This window comes from Rhinolophus hipposideros (assembly GCF_964194185.1).
Source record: "Rhinolophus hipposideros genome assembly, chromosome: 1".
Lineage (NCBI taxonomy): Eukaryota > Metazoa > Chordata > Mammalia > Chiroptera > Rhinolophidae > Rhinolophus > Rhinolophus hipposideros.
This window is the reverse complement of record NC_138047.1, coordinates 76,506,985-76,529,439: the sequence shown is the minus strand read 5'-3', so window position 1 is coordinate 76,529,439 and position 22,455 is coordinate 76,506,985. Positions and strand designations below refer to the sequence as shown.

Sequence of the window (22,455 nt, the reverse complement as noted above, 5' to 3'; positions counted from 1 at the left end):
AAAAATAAATAAATACCTATATCCAGGTGGAATTTTTCTATGTATACACATTTGTGTTAAGTATTTAAATACACAGTATAACAAACTTTTTATACTAAATGTTTTGTGATATGCAATAAACATTTCTACAAACCATGTTTAATGTCTTTCTTATTCCATTGTGTACATTTGCTGTCATTTATAATCAGTCACTTATTGTTGAATAGTTATCTGACTCCATTTTTTTCTGTTTTTTGATGAAGATCCTTTTAACTAAATTTCAGTTAGCATGCATCGTTATTTTCTTAGACAAAATTTTACAAGTGGAATTGCTGATTCAAAGAGTATGCACTTTGTAATATTTTAATATGTACTTCTAAGTTGTTCTCCATAAAAGTTGTACCAGTTTTAGACTCTTTTCTTCATTTTATTAGAGTGTTTATTTTAGGTGCAGATTGGATATTATTTTTAAAAACAAAAAAAAACAATTGCTAGTGAGGTTAAACACCTTTTATATGTTTTTTTAAATATGTTTATTGGTGATTTGGGGTTACTTATTCTATCTATTTTTCTATTGGATATTCATATTTAAAACCATAGATTTGTTAGACCTCTTGTTAAATAGTTTCAAAATTTTCCTATTTGTTAATGATTCTTTTGTCCTATTGGTGTTTTAAAAAGTTTTATATATTGTACTCTTGTAAGGTTTTGTCTTTTATGATTGATTCTGTCTTTGGTATTATGTTTTGAAAGTAACTCTCTCTCTCCCAATTAAATAAATATTGACATATATTTCATGCTTTAATATCTTTATATTTCCTTTTTTATATTTAGAATTTTGATTCATGTGAGTTTTTTTCAAATGGTTAGTCAGTTTTTTTCATTTTGTTTTTTTTTTTATAAAGTGTGTTTTTCCAAGACCCATCAGCTTCAAGTTGTTTCAATCTAGTTGTGGAGGGCGCAGCTCACAGTGGCCCATGTGGGCATCAAACCGGCAACCTTGGTGTTATGAACACTGGGCTCTAACCAACTGAGCTACCTGGCCACCCCTAGTCAGTTTTTTTATATCCCATGATTTGAACAATTTCTCTTTTGTCCACTGATATAAAACATTACTTTTATCATGCATGAAATTCACATATACTGATTTAATTTTCTTATTCCCAATTTTTAAATTCTTTAAAAATAATTATAAATATTTAATGTTTATTGTACAAAAATTGATGCAGAAAAGTATAAAATATAAAGAAGAGAAAAAAACAATAAAATGTATACTATAAAGCAGAGGTAATCACTGTAAAATTTTTCATGTATATCTTTCCAGATTTTTCTAAGTATATACAAACAAATGCAATAATATAAAAAGGAGGTCAATCTCTAACATCGTTTTAAAAGTTACTTCTTCATTGAAAATATATGGTGAACATCTTTCTGTATCTGTAAATGTTTATAAATATAGATCTAGAATAATTTTTAATAATTGCATAGGCTTCATTATAAAGATGTGTTCTTACTTGAAATCTATACTTAAATATAGAAGAAAGTATACTACAAATATGTAAATATACACATATACTAAAAATGGTAGGCACCAGATGCTTAGCACTTTTTCTCTAAATTTTATTACTGCCTTATATTCTTCACATGTAATTGGGACAAATGATCAGAGAAGGATATTTTTAGATGTGCAAATTAATAAAATATAAGCTATAAGATTATATCATGGTAGCCATGCATGTGATTAACAAGTTAGTCTGAATCATGTAAATCATTTATTCAAGAAGCCCCAAGGAATCATTCTGTCCAAGGAGTCATGAGTCTGTCCGTAGAGGCCCTAATCTGTAGGTTATCACTCATAAATACATTCTAATAAAATATGTGGATAAATGTATTTTTGTTTTGTACCCTTTAAGTTGCCAGGAGGCAATGGGCATGTGAATAGACTTTTTAAACTTTTTATTATGGTGAATTTCAAATATGAAACAGTAGCAAAATGAGCTCCCATTTATATACGTCACCTGACTTCAACAGTTAATCAATTCATGACTAATTTTGTTTCTTCCCCCATCTGCTATGCCCCACCCTACTTTTGAAGTAATCCTAAACATCATTTCATCGTCAAACATTTTAGTATGGATCCTAACCACGATACTATTATTACCCTTATGAAAATTTTTGATATGTTTCAGAGAAGGAAGTCCTATGGTTATGGTCCAAAATGACCAAACATAAACGTATTCTTAACATAGACGGTTCTTTTTCTGGTTGCTAAACTAACCTTCCACGGAGGACTTAAGAATGGACTGTCTGACTTTATTTGATCATTTTATGATGTGAAGTGATCTCAAGAGCTTTTAGAAAAGGAACCAGTCACAAGTCTCTCTTTGGCATTTATCTTAATCTTTCATGAGTTCTAGCCTGGCACTTAGGAGTGGTCTAAGAAAATAGTCTTGTTTTACCTTTGAAATTACCCTTCTAAATCCTCTTTGGTCAGAAAGTAAGGAACTTCCTTAAATTGCAATCCCTTTTCACCAGAGCTATGTTAGATGAGAAGCAGTATTTACTAGTTTAAGGATTTTAGGAAAAAAAAATATTAAGGCTGACCAAAATGTGTTGACTTACCCATGAGCTTGGGATTTCTTGTACCTGTGCACCCTCTGAAGTAAGAATTGTAGGTGAAGCTCCTATTTGACAGTAAACAAACTGAGGGTTGAAGAGTACAGCTTCTTCAGAATGGAACACATAAATACCCCTGTGTAGCTGAAAGTAACTTAGCTTCCCATGAACATTTTCTTTGTCTCATACAGTACTCGATGCATGGAAAATTCTACGCACGTGTGTGTTTAAGAATTTTAACGTCTAATTTAAGTGAGTAGCCATGCATCTGCTGTCCAGTTTAGGAGCTTGTGCATTCCCAATACAACTGCAGTTACCTTGCCCCCCGACCCTCAGTCCTATTACCTGCGTCCCCCTAAGGTGACCAGTATCCTGAATTATCATTCTCTTGTTTTTTACAAATTAAGGTTTTACCAAATGTCTGCAAATCTTAATTAACATATGGTTTAGTTTCACTTGTTTTTGAATAAATGTTTTCTTAAACTTTATTTTTTTGCCTAAGTGTCCAAGAACACAACACCTGTAAATGAAACAATTACAAAGACTTCCTTTTCTCCATTTAGCTCCATTTGAAGTAATTATGTCTGGTATAGAACCAGGCATTGGACTAAAGCAGAATTGGGGAGTGGAAGAGATAGACCTGGTTAAGGAGTCTATGTGTCTAATAAGCAGATATAATAGAGAAAGTTCAGCAGCTTATAGAGAAAATGAGACTGATACTGTCATTTGCGTGGTCTGATGACACATAGTTTGTTGATGTACAGCAAGTATGGTGAATATCAATTATAAATAACTAGCCCAGGCCCCACATAGCGTGTGTATCTCCTGGTACCCACTTGGTAGGTAGCACTGACATTGTAATCATTGACAGCATTTGTGACGTTGCTAGCAGTGTTAGATAATGATGCCACATACAGACTCTGGAGGCAGATTTCCTGGGTCTGAATCAGTGTTCCACCACTTAATAGCCATTTGGCTTTGAGCCTTGGACTCTCTGTTAGCAAAAGGACTGATGATAATGCCTACCCCACAGGGTCCCAGGCAGTAACTCTCAGCTACTGTTATTTTTGTTGCAGTGGTCATCTGGTGTAAAAGTGTAAGTATATGTGACATGAGGTACACATTCTTTTAGCTATACTATAGTGTGTAGAATGCAGACCTCGGTGTTAGAGTGATTCGGTTTTGTTCTTGGATGTTCTTCTGCTTAGTTGTGGGACCTCAGGAAAGTCACTCCAGCTTTTGGAGTTTTAATTTCTTCCTCTATGAAACGGTATTTACTACTCATGTTTGTTGTGAAAATAAGAGTGTGTGAGTACCTATCTTGGAGGCTGACATATAGTAAGTGGTCAACAAATGATACTGCTGTTGTGTTTAGGGTTCATGCGTTTGCTTAACAGCTCAGCAACTTATGTGGGTCCTTAGTCCTCAGCTGCAATGCTGAACTGCTATTTGCTTTAAATAGGACTCAGACTTTTAATGTGTGCAAAGGGGGTCAGACCAATCTGGAACTAAATTATGTTGGTTGCTTAGCATTTGGAGTAGTTATTATAAATGTAATTGAAGCCTCTAGAACTTTTATTTTAGGGAAAATAAGGTATTTTCCGTTAGTAAGATAATTTGTTTAAAGACCTTAGTTTTTGGAGCAATTTTGGGTTCACAGCAAAATTGAATGGAAAATATAGACAGTTCCCATGTACCCTCGCCATGCACAGCCTCCACGGTCAGCAACCCCCATCAGAGGGGTACATTTCCTACCATCAGTGAACCTCATGGACACACCATCACCACCCAAAGTCCGTACTTTACATTAGCGTGCCCTCTTGGTGGTGTACATTTGATGGGTTTTGACAAAGGTATAATGACATACATATAACGATATGCATCCACCTTTCTATTCATTCAGAGTAGTTACACTGCCCTAAAAAATCTTGTTCTCTGCCTTTTCATCCCTCTCTCCCCCTTAATCCCTGGCAACAACTGATCCTTTTACTGTCTCCATAGTTTTGCCTTTTCCAGAACATCATATAGTGGGAATCAAACAGTGTGTAGCCCTTTCAGATTGGTTTCTTTCAAGGAAGAAAATAATGTTAACCTCTAAGTTCTGTTTGTCTAGAAAAAAATGTATCTGAGAAGATTGCCCTCTTGAACTCAAGATACAGCCTCCTTCAGGGCTCTGAGAGACTGGAAGGGGACTCATGCCCTGCAAGCCAGATCGCCAGCAGCCCCAGGGCTCAGCAGGTGGACACGTTGCAACTGTGTTAGCCTTTACACCTTCCTGCTCAGGGTATTTTAAACTGTATTCTATGGAGTCCGCAGTGTAGAGTTATAAATAGGGCTGGGTGGAGATACATGTGTAGGCTAATAATTAGGTGCCTCTTCAAACCTGTGTCCTTAGATATTCATTCCATGTTCACTCATTGGAGAGGCTGAATCCTGTGTGGAGGGTGGGGGAGGGCGGGGGGTGGGCAGGGTAAGAGCAGAAAAGGAATTAAGTTGACTGGGCCTCTCACACCCCATTTAGCAGAACAAAACCTCACCATTAACTGGATCTTAAAAGTCAGTTTGATGATTATCGGTTATTATTAAATCTCATCAACCACTCCCTCCTCTAGTGGTTTATCAAAATATATCTTTTAGTCAGGAGCAGTTACTGGCAGATACCTTTCTTTCCATCTTGATACACACCCAGTGATACAGTGTCTCTTACAGATTTGTGCTCCGGGCAAGTGCCCAGCTGGCTGTTGGCCAACCTAAGTTAGTTGCGGAATGTAGACAAAGTCAGATTTTCCTTCTCCGTTTGGAAGTGAAGTCCCTGAGGAAATGCCTCTTGGTCCTGGAGGGCTTCATGGGGAGAAGCCCTCCATGTCTCTACTGTTCCCTCTGTGTAGCTGTGATGATGTTCGCAGAAGATGAACTGAAAAGCTCCACTTATTCACATTCTGTTCTGCCTCCTGTCTGGGAGCCCTCAAGTGGGAAGTAAACTGGAAAATGAGGGAAAATGAGTAAAGGGTGGAAGTCAATGAAAGAAAGACATAAGGATTATGAAAGGGAGGATTTGGGGCTGGACAGTCAGACGGAACAGCATCTGTGAACACCCAGTAGGCTAGTCATCTAGGGCAGAGGTTGGCAACCATTTCCAGTAAAGGGACAGAGACTATTTTAGGCTTCTTGGGTAATGTGGTCTCTGTCATGGTCTGTTCAACTCTGCTATTGTAGCGTGAAAGCTGCCATATGCAATTTGTAAAGGAATGGGCATGGCTGTGCTCCAGTAAAACTTTATTTATTGACACACGTCCATTCTTAGCTTGCTGGCCACATAAAAACAGGCAGGGAGCTGAATTTGGCCTATGGGTTGTGGTTTGCTGACTTGGTCTAGGATAATATAGGAAATTTGAAGTTTGTAAGTTTGAACTTCAAAACTTCAAACTGTGCTGCCTGTATATTCTCTGTAGAGATTCCTTTTGTGCTCACTTGGTAAAGCTGAGGGAAAAATAACTGAAAATGGCTAAGTGAATCCAAGGAGTGGGAGTTTGCTGACCTTTGGGCAGTGGAGGAGAAGCATTTTCTCGGGGGGGCCAGAGGAGATAGCAGCAACAAGCAAAGTGAGAACGACAGGGCAATGAGAGAGTGATGGCTGCACACTGGAAGTTCTGTCTTTCCTTCTTTGCTCATGGGTCGGATGTTCTGAGTTTGGTTTTAAATGAGGGAAGCCAATCTTAATCTCCATAGTGTTCTTTGATAATGAAACTATATTATTTATATCTAGGAGCTCATTCCTTTTAGGTATTTTGTTGGACTTTTTTTTTTTGACGTATTTTAGAATTTTTAGTATGCAAATGCCATGTAACGTTTGAAAGATAGTGCTCTCTTAAATGGATGGAGATTTAGCCTTGAGGATGGGATGTGTTGGCATGTGAAATGCTTGTACTCCTGGGCCAAGAGTTCATTCCTTTTTAGGTGATAAATAGCTATCGCTAATAATTTATTTCATGTTTATTTAATTTTGCATATGTAATCAACTACCATAATTTTTATCAACAGGATCCTTACTACAGATTTAATGACCTTAACTACAGATGGATCTCCTTGGATAACTGGACCTATAGCAAGGAATTTAAAATCCCTTTTGATATTAGGTATGTGTGTATATATCTATATCTATTTCTATATCTATCTAGATCTATGTATCTGTATCTATATCTATACCTATACCTATATCTATATTTATTACTATGTCTGTCTATGTGTTTATTATTATTTGAGCTTTTCTTCTTTTTCTGTCTCTGCAATAATCTCTTGTTTATTTAAGTTGCATATCAGAGAGTTGTCTGACAAAAGTGTTGTACCATAAAGGCGAATATATGATTTATGTTTTGATCTGTATATGAGGATGGTGTCACTAATCATCAGTCATGAAATGTCTTAGTCATTATCCTGGTGGTTAGAATGGAGTCACCTAGACCTGGTCAAGTCTCTTATGTGTATTTCCTTCTCCCTACTCCCAGTAATCAATAGAATGTATCTCTCTCTCTCTCTCTCTCTCTCTCTGTCTCTCTCTGTCTCTCTCTCTTTCTCTCTCTCTCTCTGTCTCTCTCTCAAATACTGTCAAGTACGAGCAGAGATACATCATTTGTTCAGTGTGGTGTTAACCAGCCATTGAGTGTATGGCATTGGCCTTACATTATGTTGTGAAGCCATGAGGAAAAGCATGGTATAGTTTTTAGTAACGTTCTATGTAGCAGAATGTAACCCAATTATATCTACCACCATTATTGCTAAATTAAAAAAAAATTGTCTCTCCCTTTTATAGGGCTTTTTTGACTAATGATTTACTAGCCTCTCAAAAGAGAAATAAAGCCAGAATATGGTGCTCAACATCACAGAGTTACTCTGCTCCAAACTCTTATTTCCAGATAATGCTTTAAAAAAAACCTCTCTTAGGGGTCTTACCTTTGGACTTAGCATATACAAAATTCAACCAACTGACTTTCCTATTTAAGGCTTACTTTATATTCTAACAGCCTCATTATTTCTCTTAATTTAACACCATCTTCCCAGTCTTCTATGCGTAGGGCATTTTTGAGTCATTGTATCTTTTCTTCATCTCCCTGTATTCAGTCTGTTCCTGACTCTTGTTAATTTTTGTCTGCCATTGCTCATGACTCAGCCTGTCTTCCTCATTTCCAAGTTTCTGACTTTGCCTACACCTTTATTAGGGACTGCCTGAAATTAGGCCAAAGCTGCCTAACTAAATTTCTTGCTTTCTCTTTTTATTCTCCAGTCTTTCATATGTAGAAACATGAGATTCATTGTCCTAAAATATTGATTTTTACCATAATGTTCTTGCTCAGTAACAAGTGTCTTCTCTTTGATTAACAAATCAAGTTCAGTCTTCTCTGCTTGTTTGTGAACATGCTGCTTAATGTTCTCATCCCTGTACCCTTCCTGCATCCTCTCCTGCCCTCCTGATTTGCCCTGCTTTCTCCGCTTAGCTCCCAGTGCCACTTTTGTACCTGAATCAAGCTTGTTACGTTAATGTTATTGATGCCGTCAGCACATTCATGTTTTGGTTTTGCTCTTTCTTTTGGGGTCTATCCTCTACCTAGACATTTCTACTCATTAGAAAAAAAATAGCTTTATTGAGGTATAATTTATATACCATGCAATTCACCCATGGGAAGTGTACAATTCGATGGTTTTTAGTATATTCACAGAGTTGTACAACCATCATTGTAATCAATTTTAGACCATTTTCCTCACCCCCAAAAGAAAGCCTTACTCATTAGCAGCCATTCCCCATTCTCCACATCTCCCCGCAACATCCCTACCCAGCCCTAGGCAATGACAAATTTATTTTCTCTCTATGGATTTGTCTCTTCTGGACATCTCATATCAGTGGAATCATACAGTATGTGGTCCTTTGTTACTGGCTTCTTTCAGTTAGGAGAAGAATGTTTTCAAAGTTCATATTCACAAGCACAGTAAGTCTTCACTTAACATTGTTGATAGGTTCTTGGAAGTGAAACAGATAAGAAAACCAACTTTACCATAGCCAAATTGATATAAACAAGAGTTAAGTTCCTAAGGCATAATTTTGGTCATAAAAACATCACCAAACTTCTAAATAAAGACCCAAAGCACTCTTAATATTAAACATTGGAATAAATATAAGCTATAGACATATTTAAGAAAGATGAATAAAAACAAGTAAGATCATTGTTTTCCAACCCTATAATACAGTTCAGAGTCACGGGTGGCTGGGGACTCGCCAGAGAGCTCAGGGCACAAGGCAGGAACCCACCGTGGACAGGACGCCTTTCCATCGCCTCTGTCTCTCTCCCCTCCCCCCCTTTCTCTCTTTCTCTCTCTGTCTCTGTCTCTCTCAGATTGGGACAATGTAGATGTGCCATTCACCTCGCATGCACATCTTTGGGATGTGGGAGGAAACCAGAGTCCTCGAAGAAAACCCACGCAGACATGGGAAGGACATGCAAACTCCACACAGACAGTGGCCCCGGCTGGGAATTGATTTCTTTTTTTCCTCCTCAACATTATAACTAAATGACATTGACTGAAACAATGTTATTCAAAGATCTGCTGTACTTCATTTCTTTTAATTGCCAAATAATATTTTATTGTTTGGGTATACCACATAATTTATTCTGTTCTTTAAGTTCTTGTTTCCTTTTTGAAGCCTTTCCTTATGACATAAACTCTGAGAGCACTTGTAGTCTGTCCAACAAGACTATACTACAAAGTAGAAAATTGAAAGTTTTCTCTTTGTTTTCTGTATTTAGGCTTGAATGCCAATGAGATTGCAGACTCCTTAAATTTAGAGACTGTTTTAGTTTCCTGTTAGGCTTAGCAAGTCCTGGGCACATAATATCACTCATAGATACTTGTTAGTTAGTTAATGTGTTCTCTTAGATAGTGTCAGTAAATTTAATAGTTTGTAAAAATATTTTGTGTCTATTACTTAACTTGGTTCTCGTGAGAAATTTGTGAAGTCCTAGAAAAACAGTCAATGAATTTGAACATTATTAGCTCTGCTCCTGATTTTATGGTGATTGAAATATTATGAAGAAAGATAATCTGGATCACTTAATATAAAAATATGTTAAATTAATACTTCTGAAAATTTCATTGGAAACTGCTTTTTAAGGATGTATATTTTTTGTGAAATATTTATTCCTTTAGTTATTAATAAAAAAGACTTATCTAATTTAATGTTTTATATATTTTGTTTTAAAAATATTTTCTTTTTTTAGCAAATGGCAAAAAGTAAATTTGATTTTTGAGGGCGTTGATACAGTTGCAAAAGTCCTTCTCAATAATGTTTCCATTGGGAAAACAAACAACATGTTCAAAAGATATGTAAGTACATAATGACATCAGGTTAAGAAAACCCACTTATATGTGTTTGTGTTGTTATTGTGAGTAGAGAAATTTTAGTGCATAGTTGCCCATGCAGACAGGTACAAGCTCTTTGAAGCATTGGGTAAGTTATTTTATTCCTCAGTTGTCACATTTATAGAATGATGAAAACACTACAAACACTATAGAGTAACTGTGAGCATTTAATAAGTGAATTATATAAAATAATTCACACAGTTCTTGACACATGGGAAGGATTCAACAAATGCTGTTCCCTTCTCTGTTATTTGATGATCCAGAATGTCATGGGAAATGATCATTGAGACACCATTTTAAAAGAAAATGTTCCTCCCTTTCTGGAATAATTATATTAAGAGATCATGTCCTGATCTCCCTTCCCTTTCAAGGGTAGACTTTTCAAAACAAAAATAACTTGTGACTTAGAAATACATGCTATTCATACCAAAGAGTCTGGTTGTCAAGAAGAGTCGAGGAAATCCTTGGCAGATCAAGGCAATATGTAAATAGCCAGAGCAGACGTTCCAGAGCTAAGTATATTTTCTGCTTTCCCTGTTTGCCCAGGACCATCATCTATCAGTAAAAACAGAAGGAGAAATCTGGATACTTACATTTGGGTAGGAGAATGTATTCAGTTATAACTAAAAGTCGGCATCTGAGTTATAGTAGTTTGGAAAAGTGCTTTCTCCTGCAAAAAGGCTAACCCTAAAGATTTTCAATTATTTTACGCGTCTCCTCTTCCATCTTTTATCTGCCTATATCTAAAATTTTACTCACGAGGCTACTTCTACATCTGTTCTTTCCCTTTAATTCAGAGTTTTGATATTACCGATGTGGTCAAAGCCATAAACTCCATTGAGCTGCGTTTCCAGTCACCAGTGTTGTATGCGGCACAGCAGAGCAGAGCTCACACTCGCTACCAGGTGCCCCCAAACTGCCCTCCAAATGTGCAGAAGGGCGAATGCCATGTCAACTTTATTCGCAAGGTAATGGTCTCACAAATGGATGGGGCTTTAACCTTGAAGGTGGGATGTGCTGACATATGAAATACTTGCTTGAAGATAACAGTGATATTTCAGAAGTTGGAATCTCTTTCCTACCTTCTGAGTGGGATTTGAAAAAATTTAAAATAAGAACCAAAAGATTATATGAATTTTTGTAGAGAATTTTTATCTTTCTAGGTTTTTTTCCCGAAGCATGCTTTAGAACTTAGATAAAGAAGACAAATAGTTGATGGGTAAATGTAACTTTACAAATTATTTTTTAATATTTAGGTTTATCAAACTTTTCACCAGACTGTAAAGTTTATATTTATTAGGCTTCCTTCTTTTTACTAGGAAGCCTTCTTCAAGTATTAATATATTTACTGACGTATTCTTTTATGGGTAGGTTCTAATGAAATCTAAAAAAAGATAACAAAGTCTGCATGGTATATTTTTCTTTGAGTATGATCTCAGTTTAGATGACTTGGATTTATTCTAGTTCATGGTTGAATTAGTATTCTATGTGATATTTAGTTTTATATTAAAAATTTTTAAAAATTGTGATAAAATGCACATAACACAAAATTTACCATCTTAACCATTTTTAAGTGTACAGTTCAGTAGTATTAAGTATAATCACATTGTGAACCCAATCTCCAGAACTTTTTCATCTTCCAAAACTGAAATTCTATACCCGTCAAAAAATAACTCCCCGTTTCCCTCTTCTGCCAGCCCCTGACAACCACCATTTTTTCTGTTTCTATGTGTTTCACTCTTCTAGATACCTCATACAAGTGGAGTCACAGTATTTGCCTTTTAGAGACTGGCTTATTTCACTTAGCCTACTGTCCTCAAGGTTTATCCATGTTGTAGTATATGTCAGCATTTCCTGCCTTTTTAAGGCTGACTCATGTCCCATGGTATGCACGTACCACATTTTGTTTATCCACTCATCTGTCCATGGACACTTGGGTTGCTTCTACCTTTTGGCTGTTTTGAATAATGTTGCTGTGTTTGGATGTACAAATATCTGTTTGAGACCCTGCTTTCATTTTTTTTGTGTATATGCCCAGAAGTGGGGATTACTGGATTACATGATCATTCTAGTTTAAAATTTCTTGCAGGAATTAGCATTTAATTTTAACAACAAACGTAATCATTGGTTTCGTTGTGAAGATACTAAGTGTATTTTTTTTCAGCGCTCATTAGCTAAGACCTCAATTGATAAATTCTGATTATTTAAGTTAAGTGGTTCTGTTTAGGCTGGATGGATTCACCATTAAAGTATGTTTTTTTAAGATAAGTACTGAGGTCAAAATTCTGCTTCCACCTGTTTGACACAACATACCCAGTCACCATGTGTTCATACGACTCCAACTGAACAGTATGTCACGGAGCAGGCAGCCATTCCATGGAACATTTGTATGCTGATACTTCTGGTTAAACTTCAACTTTGGTTTTCTACCTTCAGCTGCAAATGGCACAGTGGTTTTAATACTAGAGGTTGCACTTTTCCCCTCTCCTCTTCCATCTTTAATCTTCCATCAAAACGAGGACTTCCTGAATCTTCATGTGAAAATCTACTTTTCAGGTCATTGGTAAAGGTAGATATATAGAGAGAGATAGAGATATATATCTATCTCAGATATATCCAGGTAGTATTTTCTCTCTACCCCCTATTCAATTTTTTTGGCATTGAAAACACACTTTTAGGTTGTCTAGATAGAACAAAATCCGTGGTTGAAATCAGGAATCAGACCCAGGTTTCTGCTCTCACAGTGTGCGGAAGACTTGCCAGCAAATGAGCTGCATCTTGGTGTTTCTGGCTAGATTGACCTGATCCAGTGGGAAGAGGCCTGAATTGGAGACCAGGTCAGGAATCTTGGATCTGAATTCTGGCTTTACAAACCCAAAGGGATCTTAGGCAAGTTCATCATTTGTGTACAGAGCCAATCTCTTCCCTTCCTTCCTGATTGTTGATATGAGAAGACAGTGAAATATCAACGTAAATATACTTTCCATACTCAAATAGTGCTATACAACTATTCAAAATGGAGACTTGTTTCTATAATTACAAACTTCTAAGTGTATACACTGACAAAATGCCTCAGTTTCACTTATGTGAAGTTAATGGGGTAGAGGTGGGGAGTAGGCGCAATAAAATGTTACTCCTCATCTCTTCTTTGACCACCCTCCTTCTTTCCCCTCTTGTCTCTGCTTCCTTCTCTGTCCAGCTTGGATAGGGGGACCCATCACCTTAGCGGCCCTCTTCACCATATTCCACACCATCCTCCGTGTTTTCCACAGATAATCTCTGGCCACTCCATCTAAAACTTTTTATTCATATCAACCTCCTCCTCTTAAAAGTCTTATTATTCAGGACGCTCTCTGTTCAAGATACTTTCTCTTTTCATTTTTCCCCCCTCTCTGGTCTGTCTCATTTATTTTCATTTCTTCAATAACCAGTTGAATTTCCAGTGACTCCTAATATTGCATTGTCAGCCCAGACGTCTCTTCAATTCCAGACCTGATAGTCAGTTGTCTGTTTGGCATCTTCACTTGGCTGATTCAGAGGGACCTGAAGCTCAGTATGTCTAACACTGCACTTGGGAACTAAATTCTTCTCCCAGGGTGCCCGGTCTCGCTGAATGGAATACCATCCACGGCAGTTGCTCAAGCCAGAAACCTAAGAGTTATTTTTGACACCTCCGTCTCCCTCTTTTCCCTCCTCCAATTCATTACTAAGTCCTTTTGATGAGGTGGATGTTATCTCTTCAGTAGTTCTTGAATATGCTCATGTTCCATTTCTAATACCATGCTTGAGTTCAATCTGTCATCAGTTCTTGCATGAAATAGTGCTCTTGTTGCTTACCTGGTGTTCCTACCACCTCATTTGCCTTCCTTCACTTACTTTTCCACAGAGCAGCCAGAATGTTCTTTTCAGACAAAAATCATCACAGCACTCCCCTTCTTAAAACTCTTCAACAGTTTCTCATTGCCTTTGGGCTACAGTCCAGAGTTCTTAGCTCTGTCTGCCTATAACCATGTCTGCAGTCTTTTCCCACCTCTAGTCCATTGTTCTGTCTTCATTTCCTGGACTGTATTCATACTGTCTTGCATATACTGTTCCTTCTGAAAGGGATGCTTCATTTTCCTCTCCCCTAAATACACTGGACAAGTGGAACTCGCCCTTCAAGTTTCCATAGAAAAATCACTGTTTATTCAGGCAAACTTGTCTTGATAACCTCTCCCCTCATTATTTGTCTCCTGTCTGTTTTCTTTGTATTTGTGATTATTTATTCAGTGCTTGATTTTCTTGCTGTACACTGTGAACACTAGAAGCAGAAAGACTGTGTTTCTTTTGTACATGGATGTACTCTTAGCCTGACACACAAAAAGCTCTTCACAAATATTTTTTGAATAAGTGAAAACTTATTTTTTGAGGTTGTATGACTAGAAGTGATTGGTAGCCCTTGATGGGGAAAATAGTCTGCCTTAGAAGATGTTGAATATTTTTGCTTTCCTTCTTCTCCCTCTCCCTAATAAAATAATTCATATCTGAACTTACAAACTTTCCAGTAAATATCCCAAGATGGTTTTCCTTCCAAACATGAGAACCTGATACTTAAGTGGTAAATTTAGACAAACACGGATACTATGAAGTGGTTTTAATTCTTTGTTTTTCTCTGTAATGGAAACAAATTTATCCCTGTCTTAGATAAATACAGAGCTTAGGAAATAATACTTAATTGGGAACAGTTTGGTCAAATCTTCAGACTGTATTCTACAAATGATCCATTCAGAAAGATCTTAGTACTTCCTGTGGTGTTTGTTCCTTTTTAAAAGCGGAACTCATAGCCTTGTACGTTTTAATTAACTGTGTTTTGGAATACTTTTTCTTTCAAGAAGTAGAAATTAGAAAAATTCTGCTTGAAATGAATTTATTTTAAGGGAACCATCTCTTGCTTTTGAATTTGAACCTTTGTAAATTAATATGGAAATTGAAATATGTCTGAAGGGAGAGACAGGTAGCTGAATAAGACTGGATGAGATGTCTGCCCCAGCCACCTGTGTCAGTGAACTGATTGTTTTTGGGCAGTAAATTCAGAAACTAGGACTTCTGAATTCGTAATGGAGAAAGCAGGGATTGGCAAGTCTAGCTAAGGTTTCTTAAACCTATTTATGAAATATCTTTATCTTCCAATGTGTTTCCTCCTTCTTTATAATTATTACATTTAAGTATAATATTCTTTATAGTTATTACATTTAAATACAATGGTAGGTTAAGAGTTATTTTGGAGAAGTCTAAAAAGTAACTATTGTGTTGCTTCAGTGTAATATGCTTTTGAAGAATAAATGTACATAATTAAATTTTATGTTCCTAAAACATTTCTGCAAAATTTAACTATGCTGCATAGGTTGATGTATTATCTATTGCTGTGTAACAAATTATGCCAAAACTTACTAGCTTAAAACAACATTTATTTTTACAGTTTCTGTCAGTCAGGAACATGTGGCTTAGCTGGGTGCCTCTGGCTCAAGGGCACCACTGAGGTTACAGTCAAGCTGTGGCCCAGGTCTGCAGTCATCGACTAGGCCTGAAGTGTTTGTGCATAAATTCTCTCATGTGGTCATTGGCAGGCCTCAGACTGGCTTCCAAGCTCACTTCTGGGGTCTTCTCTACAGAGCTGCCTCATGACATGGCAGCTGGCTTCCCCTTTGGACAAGAGAGAGTGGGAGAGGGTGCCCAAAACAGAAGGTGCAGTCTTTTATAACATAACTTTGGAAGTTATCACCTCTGATGGTTAGAAGTGATTGACTAGGTCTAATTCATACTCAAGGGGAGAGGATTCCACAGGGGCATGAATACCAGGAGTGGATCATCGTGGGTCATTTTAGAAACTGTGTATGGAACACACACACACACACACACACACACACACACACACACTATTATGGACTTAACCCCCCCCCCCCCCCCGAATTTGTATGTTGAGGTCTCAATCCTCAGTGGCTCAAAATGCAACTCTATTTGGAGATAAGGTCTTTAAAGAGGTGACTAATTTAAATGAGACCGTTAGGGTAGACCATTAGGGTAGACCATTAATGAGACCATTATGAATGATGTTCTTAGAAGAAGAGGAAATTTGGACAACAGAAAGAGACACTAGGGATGTGTGTGTGCACACAGAAAAAACACTTTGTGAGGGCACAGTGGGAAAGGACCATGTATAAGCCCAGGAGAGAGGCTTCAGAAAAAACCGTCATTGCCAGCACCTTGATCTTGGACTTCCCAGCCTCCAGAACTGTGAAAAAATAAATTTGTGTTGTTTAAGCCACCTGTGGTATTTTGTTATGGCATCCTATATTAATTAGCAAACTAATACACTTTTATAACATTTTTAAAAGAAAAGGTTTTTTATATTTAAATTTCATGATAATCAGATTCTACTTTTTTTCCCTTTGAAATTGCAGGAGCAGTGTTCCTTTAGTTGGGACTGGGGGCCTGCCTTTCCTACCCAGGGCATCTGGAAAGATGTTAGAATTGAAGCCTATAATATTTGCCATCTGAACTACTTCACGTTTTCCCCTCTATATGGTAAGTCAAGATGTGTGATTTCTTGTTTTACTCTTTTAAGCCTCTTCTGTGTCATAAAAAATTGAGTTTATAATTTGGATATATGGATTTATTTTTCAGAGACTTATTTTAAAAAATTTTGTGGCACATTAAATTAAAAAATGTGAAAAATATGTATAGACTGTGATTTGTCATGAAAATTTACAATATATAAAGTAGGTAAGTAGGCAGGTAGATGCCTTTTAATGTATTTTGAAAAGAACAAAAAGAAAGAGAGAGAGAGAGAGAGAGAGAGAGAAGCGAGCAGTTGTTTTCCTGAGCTAAGTATTCTTAGAAGAAAGGGGCCTGCTGGTTTGTACTCCGTTTTGCTTCCCCTGTGGTCACTTTCTTCACTGTGCTGAGTTCTTGGTTTGCTTAAATTATCGGGCTGACTTTCTTTCACTGCACATTATCTCTTCTGAAGGCCATGATGCACCCCCTTGGAAGGCAAACAAGGCATAAAGAAAGTTTTGTAAGGTAAAGAATACTATTTTTGCAGGTGAAGGAACTATTCACAAGAAAGGATCATTGAATAAAAGTTCAGAAATTTCACAGATGTCAGTGAATCAGTTAAAAGCTGGTCAAATATTTGGTGAGTTCTTTGCTGAGCACTGTGTTTGTTTAGCATAGAAAAGAAAGACAGTATGTATTCTCATTCCTGCATTTTGTTTGGGTGGGGTGGGGAGATATAAGCAGCTACCAAACCAAGCAGACTGTGTGATGGGCTTCTGGGATGGGAGTCCCAGGAGTTCAGAAAAATCAAAGATCAGTGAAGATTTGAGCAGCTAGGGAAATGGGGGTGAAAGTGTATCTTCCATGATACTTCACGATGCTTAGTCCAATTACATGCAGGCCTGACTCAATGGAATCATTAAGCAAGGAGTAGTGTGGCAGTGCAAGACTTCTGTTACCTTTCGGGCTCTGGTGACCCTAGATTGGTATTCAATCAAACCTAGTCTGTGTTTTCTAAAGGCAGAAGACAAACGCAAATCAGAGATGGTTAATAATTGAAGAGGTCACTGGGTGCTTCTGCCATGTATAAATGTTAAAAAGGTATGAAATCCTCTAACTAACTTGCACCTGTAAGTGTGGATGTTTCAGCTGTCTAGTTTAGTTCTTTTCACACTCTTCTTCAGATTATATGTTCTTATAGTCTAAACTGAGTTGTGCTACTAAAATCGAATAGTGGTCCATTCTCCCCCATCCCTACCCATAATTTTTCTCAGGTATACGTAATAAAGTTGTTTTAAGAAGGGGTGTGATTTTTTAAAAAGTTACTTATTTAATGGTTTTGAAGCTTAATCAATGTTTTAGGTGGTTAGCAAAAAGTACAGATTTCCAGAGACCCCTGATACCTGAAAATATTTGGATAACACTACTCTAGTTTAATTAAAATGTCTGAATATGAAGGTAAACATTTCTTCCTGAATATGAGTCATTAGAGTTCAATTTATTAGTTGCTAATGACTGGGTGAATTTTATTTGAATTAAATTGATTTAAATTATGCTTAAAATTTAATTAAATTCCATGTAATCATTTCCCCATATCAATTACATTTTTAATGTCTTATAACTACAGTATATTTTGTACTTAACATAGAGAAAAATATTTTCTGTTTAGAAGATGTGCCCTGTGCATATTAAGCAGTAATTATTATTATTGTTTTTTAATAATTTATTAGTTAAAGGTGTACAAGACAAGGTAATATTTAGACGTTCATCATTTTTATCCCTCACACTGTGAACCCCCCTCCCCCCATCCACTATCCCTCCGACCTCATACTGAGCCATCACATTATACACATAAAATTATAGTTGGCATTCATTAATGTTTAGCTTCTGGTGTACAGTGCCATGATCAGGCATCCACAGTATCCCTGAGGTGGTCTCCCAAATAGGACACATGTCCATCGGATACCCAACAAAATCTTTACAACATTAATGATTACGTTCCCCAAATTAATTTTCAAAAACCCTGAGGCCATTTGTGGTTACCGACTGTTTCCTAATCCCTTCACCTTTCCCCTTATCCCCACCCCCGTCCATCTAACAACTCTCAGTTTTTTCCTTTTTGTCCCCAAAACTGTTTCTGATTGGTTCATTCACTTATTCTTTTCTTTAGATTCCGCAAGCAGTAATTATTTTTGATTAATTCTGTAGATTTCAATTTGGTTATTTGATGTAATAAAGAAAATTGAAGCTTAACCTTAGTGAAAGCATTAGGAAAGGAGCTTCTTTAGGAGATTTTCTGAATTTTTTTCATCACTGAAATCAATAGAAATTTTTAAAAGTTGAAAAATAAATAGAATAAGCTAATATATTGTGGATACTTCTGTGCATTTATTTGGTACATACTATGAGGCAGGCATTGTAAGAGTTACTAAAAATAAAACTAATTAGTTTGTATCAAAAACAGATACATTTTTATTTAAAATAAAATATATTACTTTTAAAAATTTAAGTGTGAAATGAGGTTGGTTAGAACTAATGAAAATGGTGGCTATCTCTGGGAATTGATACTACAGATAGTTCACATTTTATTCTGCTCAATTGTTTTCTAAATTTTGATATTGAGCATATATTGTTCCTATAGTAAGGGGGGAAAAGTAGCTAAAACAAACTAATATATCTAGTAATTTCAGCCAACTCATGATGAAGGGCTAAACTAATTTGACTTGTGACACTTTTGTTTTCTCCTTATGGAGGATAGAAAGAGATAACATTTTTGCTTTTCTAAATGTTCAATTTATTTCTTAACTTAAAATTAATGAGTTTACTACTCAATATCAAATGACCAACCATAATCTCCCAATTTAATTGTGTGTAGTATGACAAAAGGTGTTAGACTTTTAAAAAATTAATTTGAAATTAATTTGCTGTGTGTGTGTGTGTACACACATACATATATACACAATGTTGGACAATTAAGTTCGCAAACTTATCCTAGAAAAAGTGCTACATACCTCATTGCTGAATATCACTACGGTCACCTTTGAAGTGCTCCCCTTGGGAAGCTGTACAGACGCCTGAGCCTAGTTCACCCTTCAAAGCAATTTTGGAACTCTTTTTCTGGAATGGCCATCAGAGCTGCCATTGTATTACCCTTGATGTCCTGAATGTCATCAAAATGTCTTCCTTCAATATTTCCTTTACCTTTGGGTAAAGAAAGAAGTCACTGGGGGCCAGATCAGGTGAGTAGGGAGGGTGTTCCAATACAGTTACTTGTTTACTGGCTAAAAACTCCCTCACAGACAGTGCCATGTGAGCTGGTGCATTGTCGTGATACAAGAGCCATGAGTTGCTGGCAAGAAGTTCAGGTTGTCTAACTTTTTCACGCAGCCTTTTCAGCACTTCCAAATAGTAAACTTGGTTAGCTGTTTGTCCAGTTAGTGCAAATTCATAATGAATTATCCCTCTGATATCAAAAAAGGTTAGCAAGATCGTTGTAACAAGCTTGCGAACTTGTCAGACCTCGTATGAGTACTGTATGTATTTCTGTTCTGCATTCTCAGTCGTTCTAATAGTGGTTGCTAAACTTTTGCAGTTTTCAATATCCTGTGACCATTTGTTTGATTTTTGCCTTAACCTCAGCTTCCTAAATGATTTTCACGTATCTTAATGTTTAAGATTATAAAAACACATTTGTATTTGAAAACATACTGAGGTCAAAGGAAAACAAGATATCCTCCCATTATATCTTTGGCTCTTGTTATTTATCTAGATATTAAGATATCATTTCACTGATGTAGCTTTCTTTACAACCTCATTAGAAAATATTTACTTGAAAGATTCATCTTTAGCCCTGAAATATTCTAATAAGGTTTGAAATAGCAGTAGCTGTTTTACGACACCTGTATTTTCAGTATTTTAAACAGTGAAAGATTGACCCTGCTGTTGAAAAAGGGAAGCTCAGATGCTTTTTACTGGGTGCTTAGAAGACTACTGTTCTTTTCCCTTGATCAGGAGACTGGAGACTGAGGCCATCTGCTGGTAAGGGGTGGGTGGGTAGGCGGTGGAGGGAAAAGTCTAGGGGGGGACTTGGGTTTCTAAGATGTGGTGGGAGGGGATATAGGGAGAAGACAACTGGTAGGGGGGTATGCTCCAGTTCCAGAGATTAGGACATTTATAAGCAAATACTCTGGCCCAAAAGGGAGGCCCTGTGTGGTGGTGGTGATGGTGGTGGTGGTCGTCGTGGTGTGTGTGAAAGAGAGAGAGAGATTCATTTATTGATCATCTTCTCTATGCTAGGTCTTTCATATTTGTAACCTGATGTGAATTGTTCACATTAGGCCCTAAAATTTATTAGGGAGGGATGATTGTTTAGTTTTATGAGGTTTTCACAACGTTACATAAGCATATTAAGCCCAAATATATAATAAGTATGTTCTGATGAAATGCTACATTGTTTAATCTTTTGTCACCATAGTTAGAAAAAAATACTATAGAAACGTTTTTTGACATGTGAATCCTCCTCACGCTTAGGTAGGTGAGCTGTGGATCTTTGAGCTGTGCTTGGGCACGTACGTCTACTGCCTCAGAGATGCTGCCACACTCCCCCACACTCTCCAAACTGACTTGCTGCTTCAGCCTATAGCACGCCCTCCTCCATTCTGGAGAGCTCGTCTTGAGTTGGAGGAGCGAATCTAGCTCTCAGCTTCACCCTGGCCTGCCCAGCAGAGGCCTGTAATGAAGGTCATTGCTGCCCTTTGCTTACAGCTTAATACGGACAACATAATATTGCAGTAGAACAAAGATTTGTCAGTCTTGCTTAGTGCCTTGTTTGATGCACTCATTTCGAATCACTTTTACATTCATGATTGAAGTACCTTACCCATAAAATGACAGTATTTACCCTTGAAAATAACTTTATGGATAGGTAGGTTGCTTGAATAATCTCTGATTAGCTGCCTTGTTGCATAAATAGCTTTTGTTCTCTGAAACTTTCTGATTTATCCTTGTTTTTTGGGGGATTTTGCTTTGTGTCTGGGTTACCTGGATTTCATCTTTGAGGATTTTGTCCTGCTGAGTAGGCAAGGAGTTCTTGCTGCTTGGTAAAGAAGGGGAAAACAGCTGTTGTAACTAACTGTGAGCCTGCTTTTCAGGCTAAGGCAAGCTGTTAGCTCTTTGAAAAGCAACTGCTGAAGTCTGTCCTGTAATTCTAGCAAGAGCACAGGAAAATATCCTACATTTGAATTTAAACATTCTGTGGCTTGGTCATTTCAGTTTGTTGTCCTTACTGTTTCTTCAAATGCCCAGGACTACCTTTTCACTGAAGCTTTTCATCATCTATTAAAGATGCAAGAAGCGAGCAGGCGAGAGGAGGAGCTGTGAGCAGCTCAGCAGGGAGAAGCTAATCAAGGCAGCTGTCTCTGAATAGCTTTTCCCCCCAAAGAGATGAAGCATCTTTTTTATCTTACATAAGCAATACCAACATTTGCAGATCCATCCCAGGCTGACCTAAATGTTCTTCCATTTCCTTGCTAGTTCTTAACTGCCCAGATGCCATCCTGGATTCTTAACTGTGACCTGTGGGTATATTTTGTTTCTCTAAGTATTAATAAATTCAACGTCTTTGCTTTTTTGGGGTGGGGTGTAATTTATCGTGCTTGTCAAGGTTTATAGATAATAATTATTCAAGAAATACATTTCCACTGTTTGACAGAAATGCTCACATAACTGTTCTCATGCCCTCGTCAGGTAGTTTAGGTTACAAAGATGATGGTTTGACAAATGGAGGAACGGTGGCACCATATAATTATGGAGGATCAGACACGTTCTTTGTTGTTGATTTCCATGTTCTTTCTTTTTTACAAAGATCCTCTTATAAAGAGGATAACATTTTGTTGTTACAGCCCTCCCCCTATCCCC

General features: G+C 37.0%; 1 protein-coding gene across 6 annotated transcripts in view; it reads left to right on the top strand.

The window, feature by feature from the left end:
* MANBA (mannosidase beta) overlaps positions 1-22,455 on the top strand; it is a 78,667-nt gene that overhangs the window by 3,461 nt on the left and 52,751 nt on the right. For 3 of the 6 annotated variants that reach the window (XM_081076665.1, XM_081076668.1, XM_081076666.1), the window contains exons 2-5: positions 6,637-6,731; positions 9,864-9,969; positions 10,803-10,973; positions 16,446-16,569. In XM_081076665.1, coding sequence (XP_080932791.1) covers positions 6,637-6,731; positions 9,864-9,969; positions 10,803-10,973; positions 16,446-16,569 — 496 coding nt within the window. Of the gene's footprint in view, positions 1-4,708; positions 4,880-6,636; positions 6,732-9,863; positions 9,970-10,802; positions 10,974-16,445; positions 16,570-22,455 lie in introns of all 6 variants that reach the window. The other 3 variants (XM_081076670.1, XM_081076669.1, XM_081076667.1) reach the window with 3 other exon arrangements.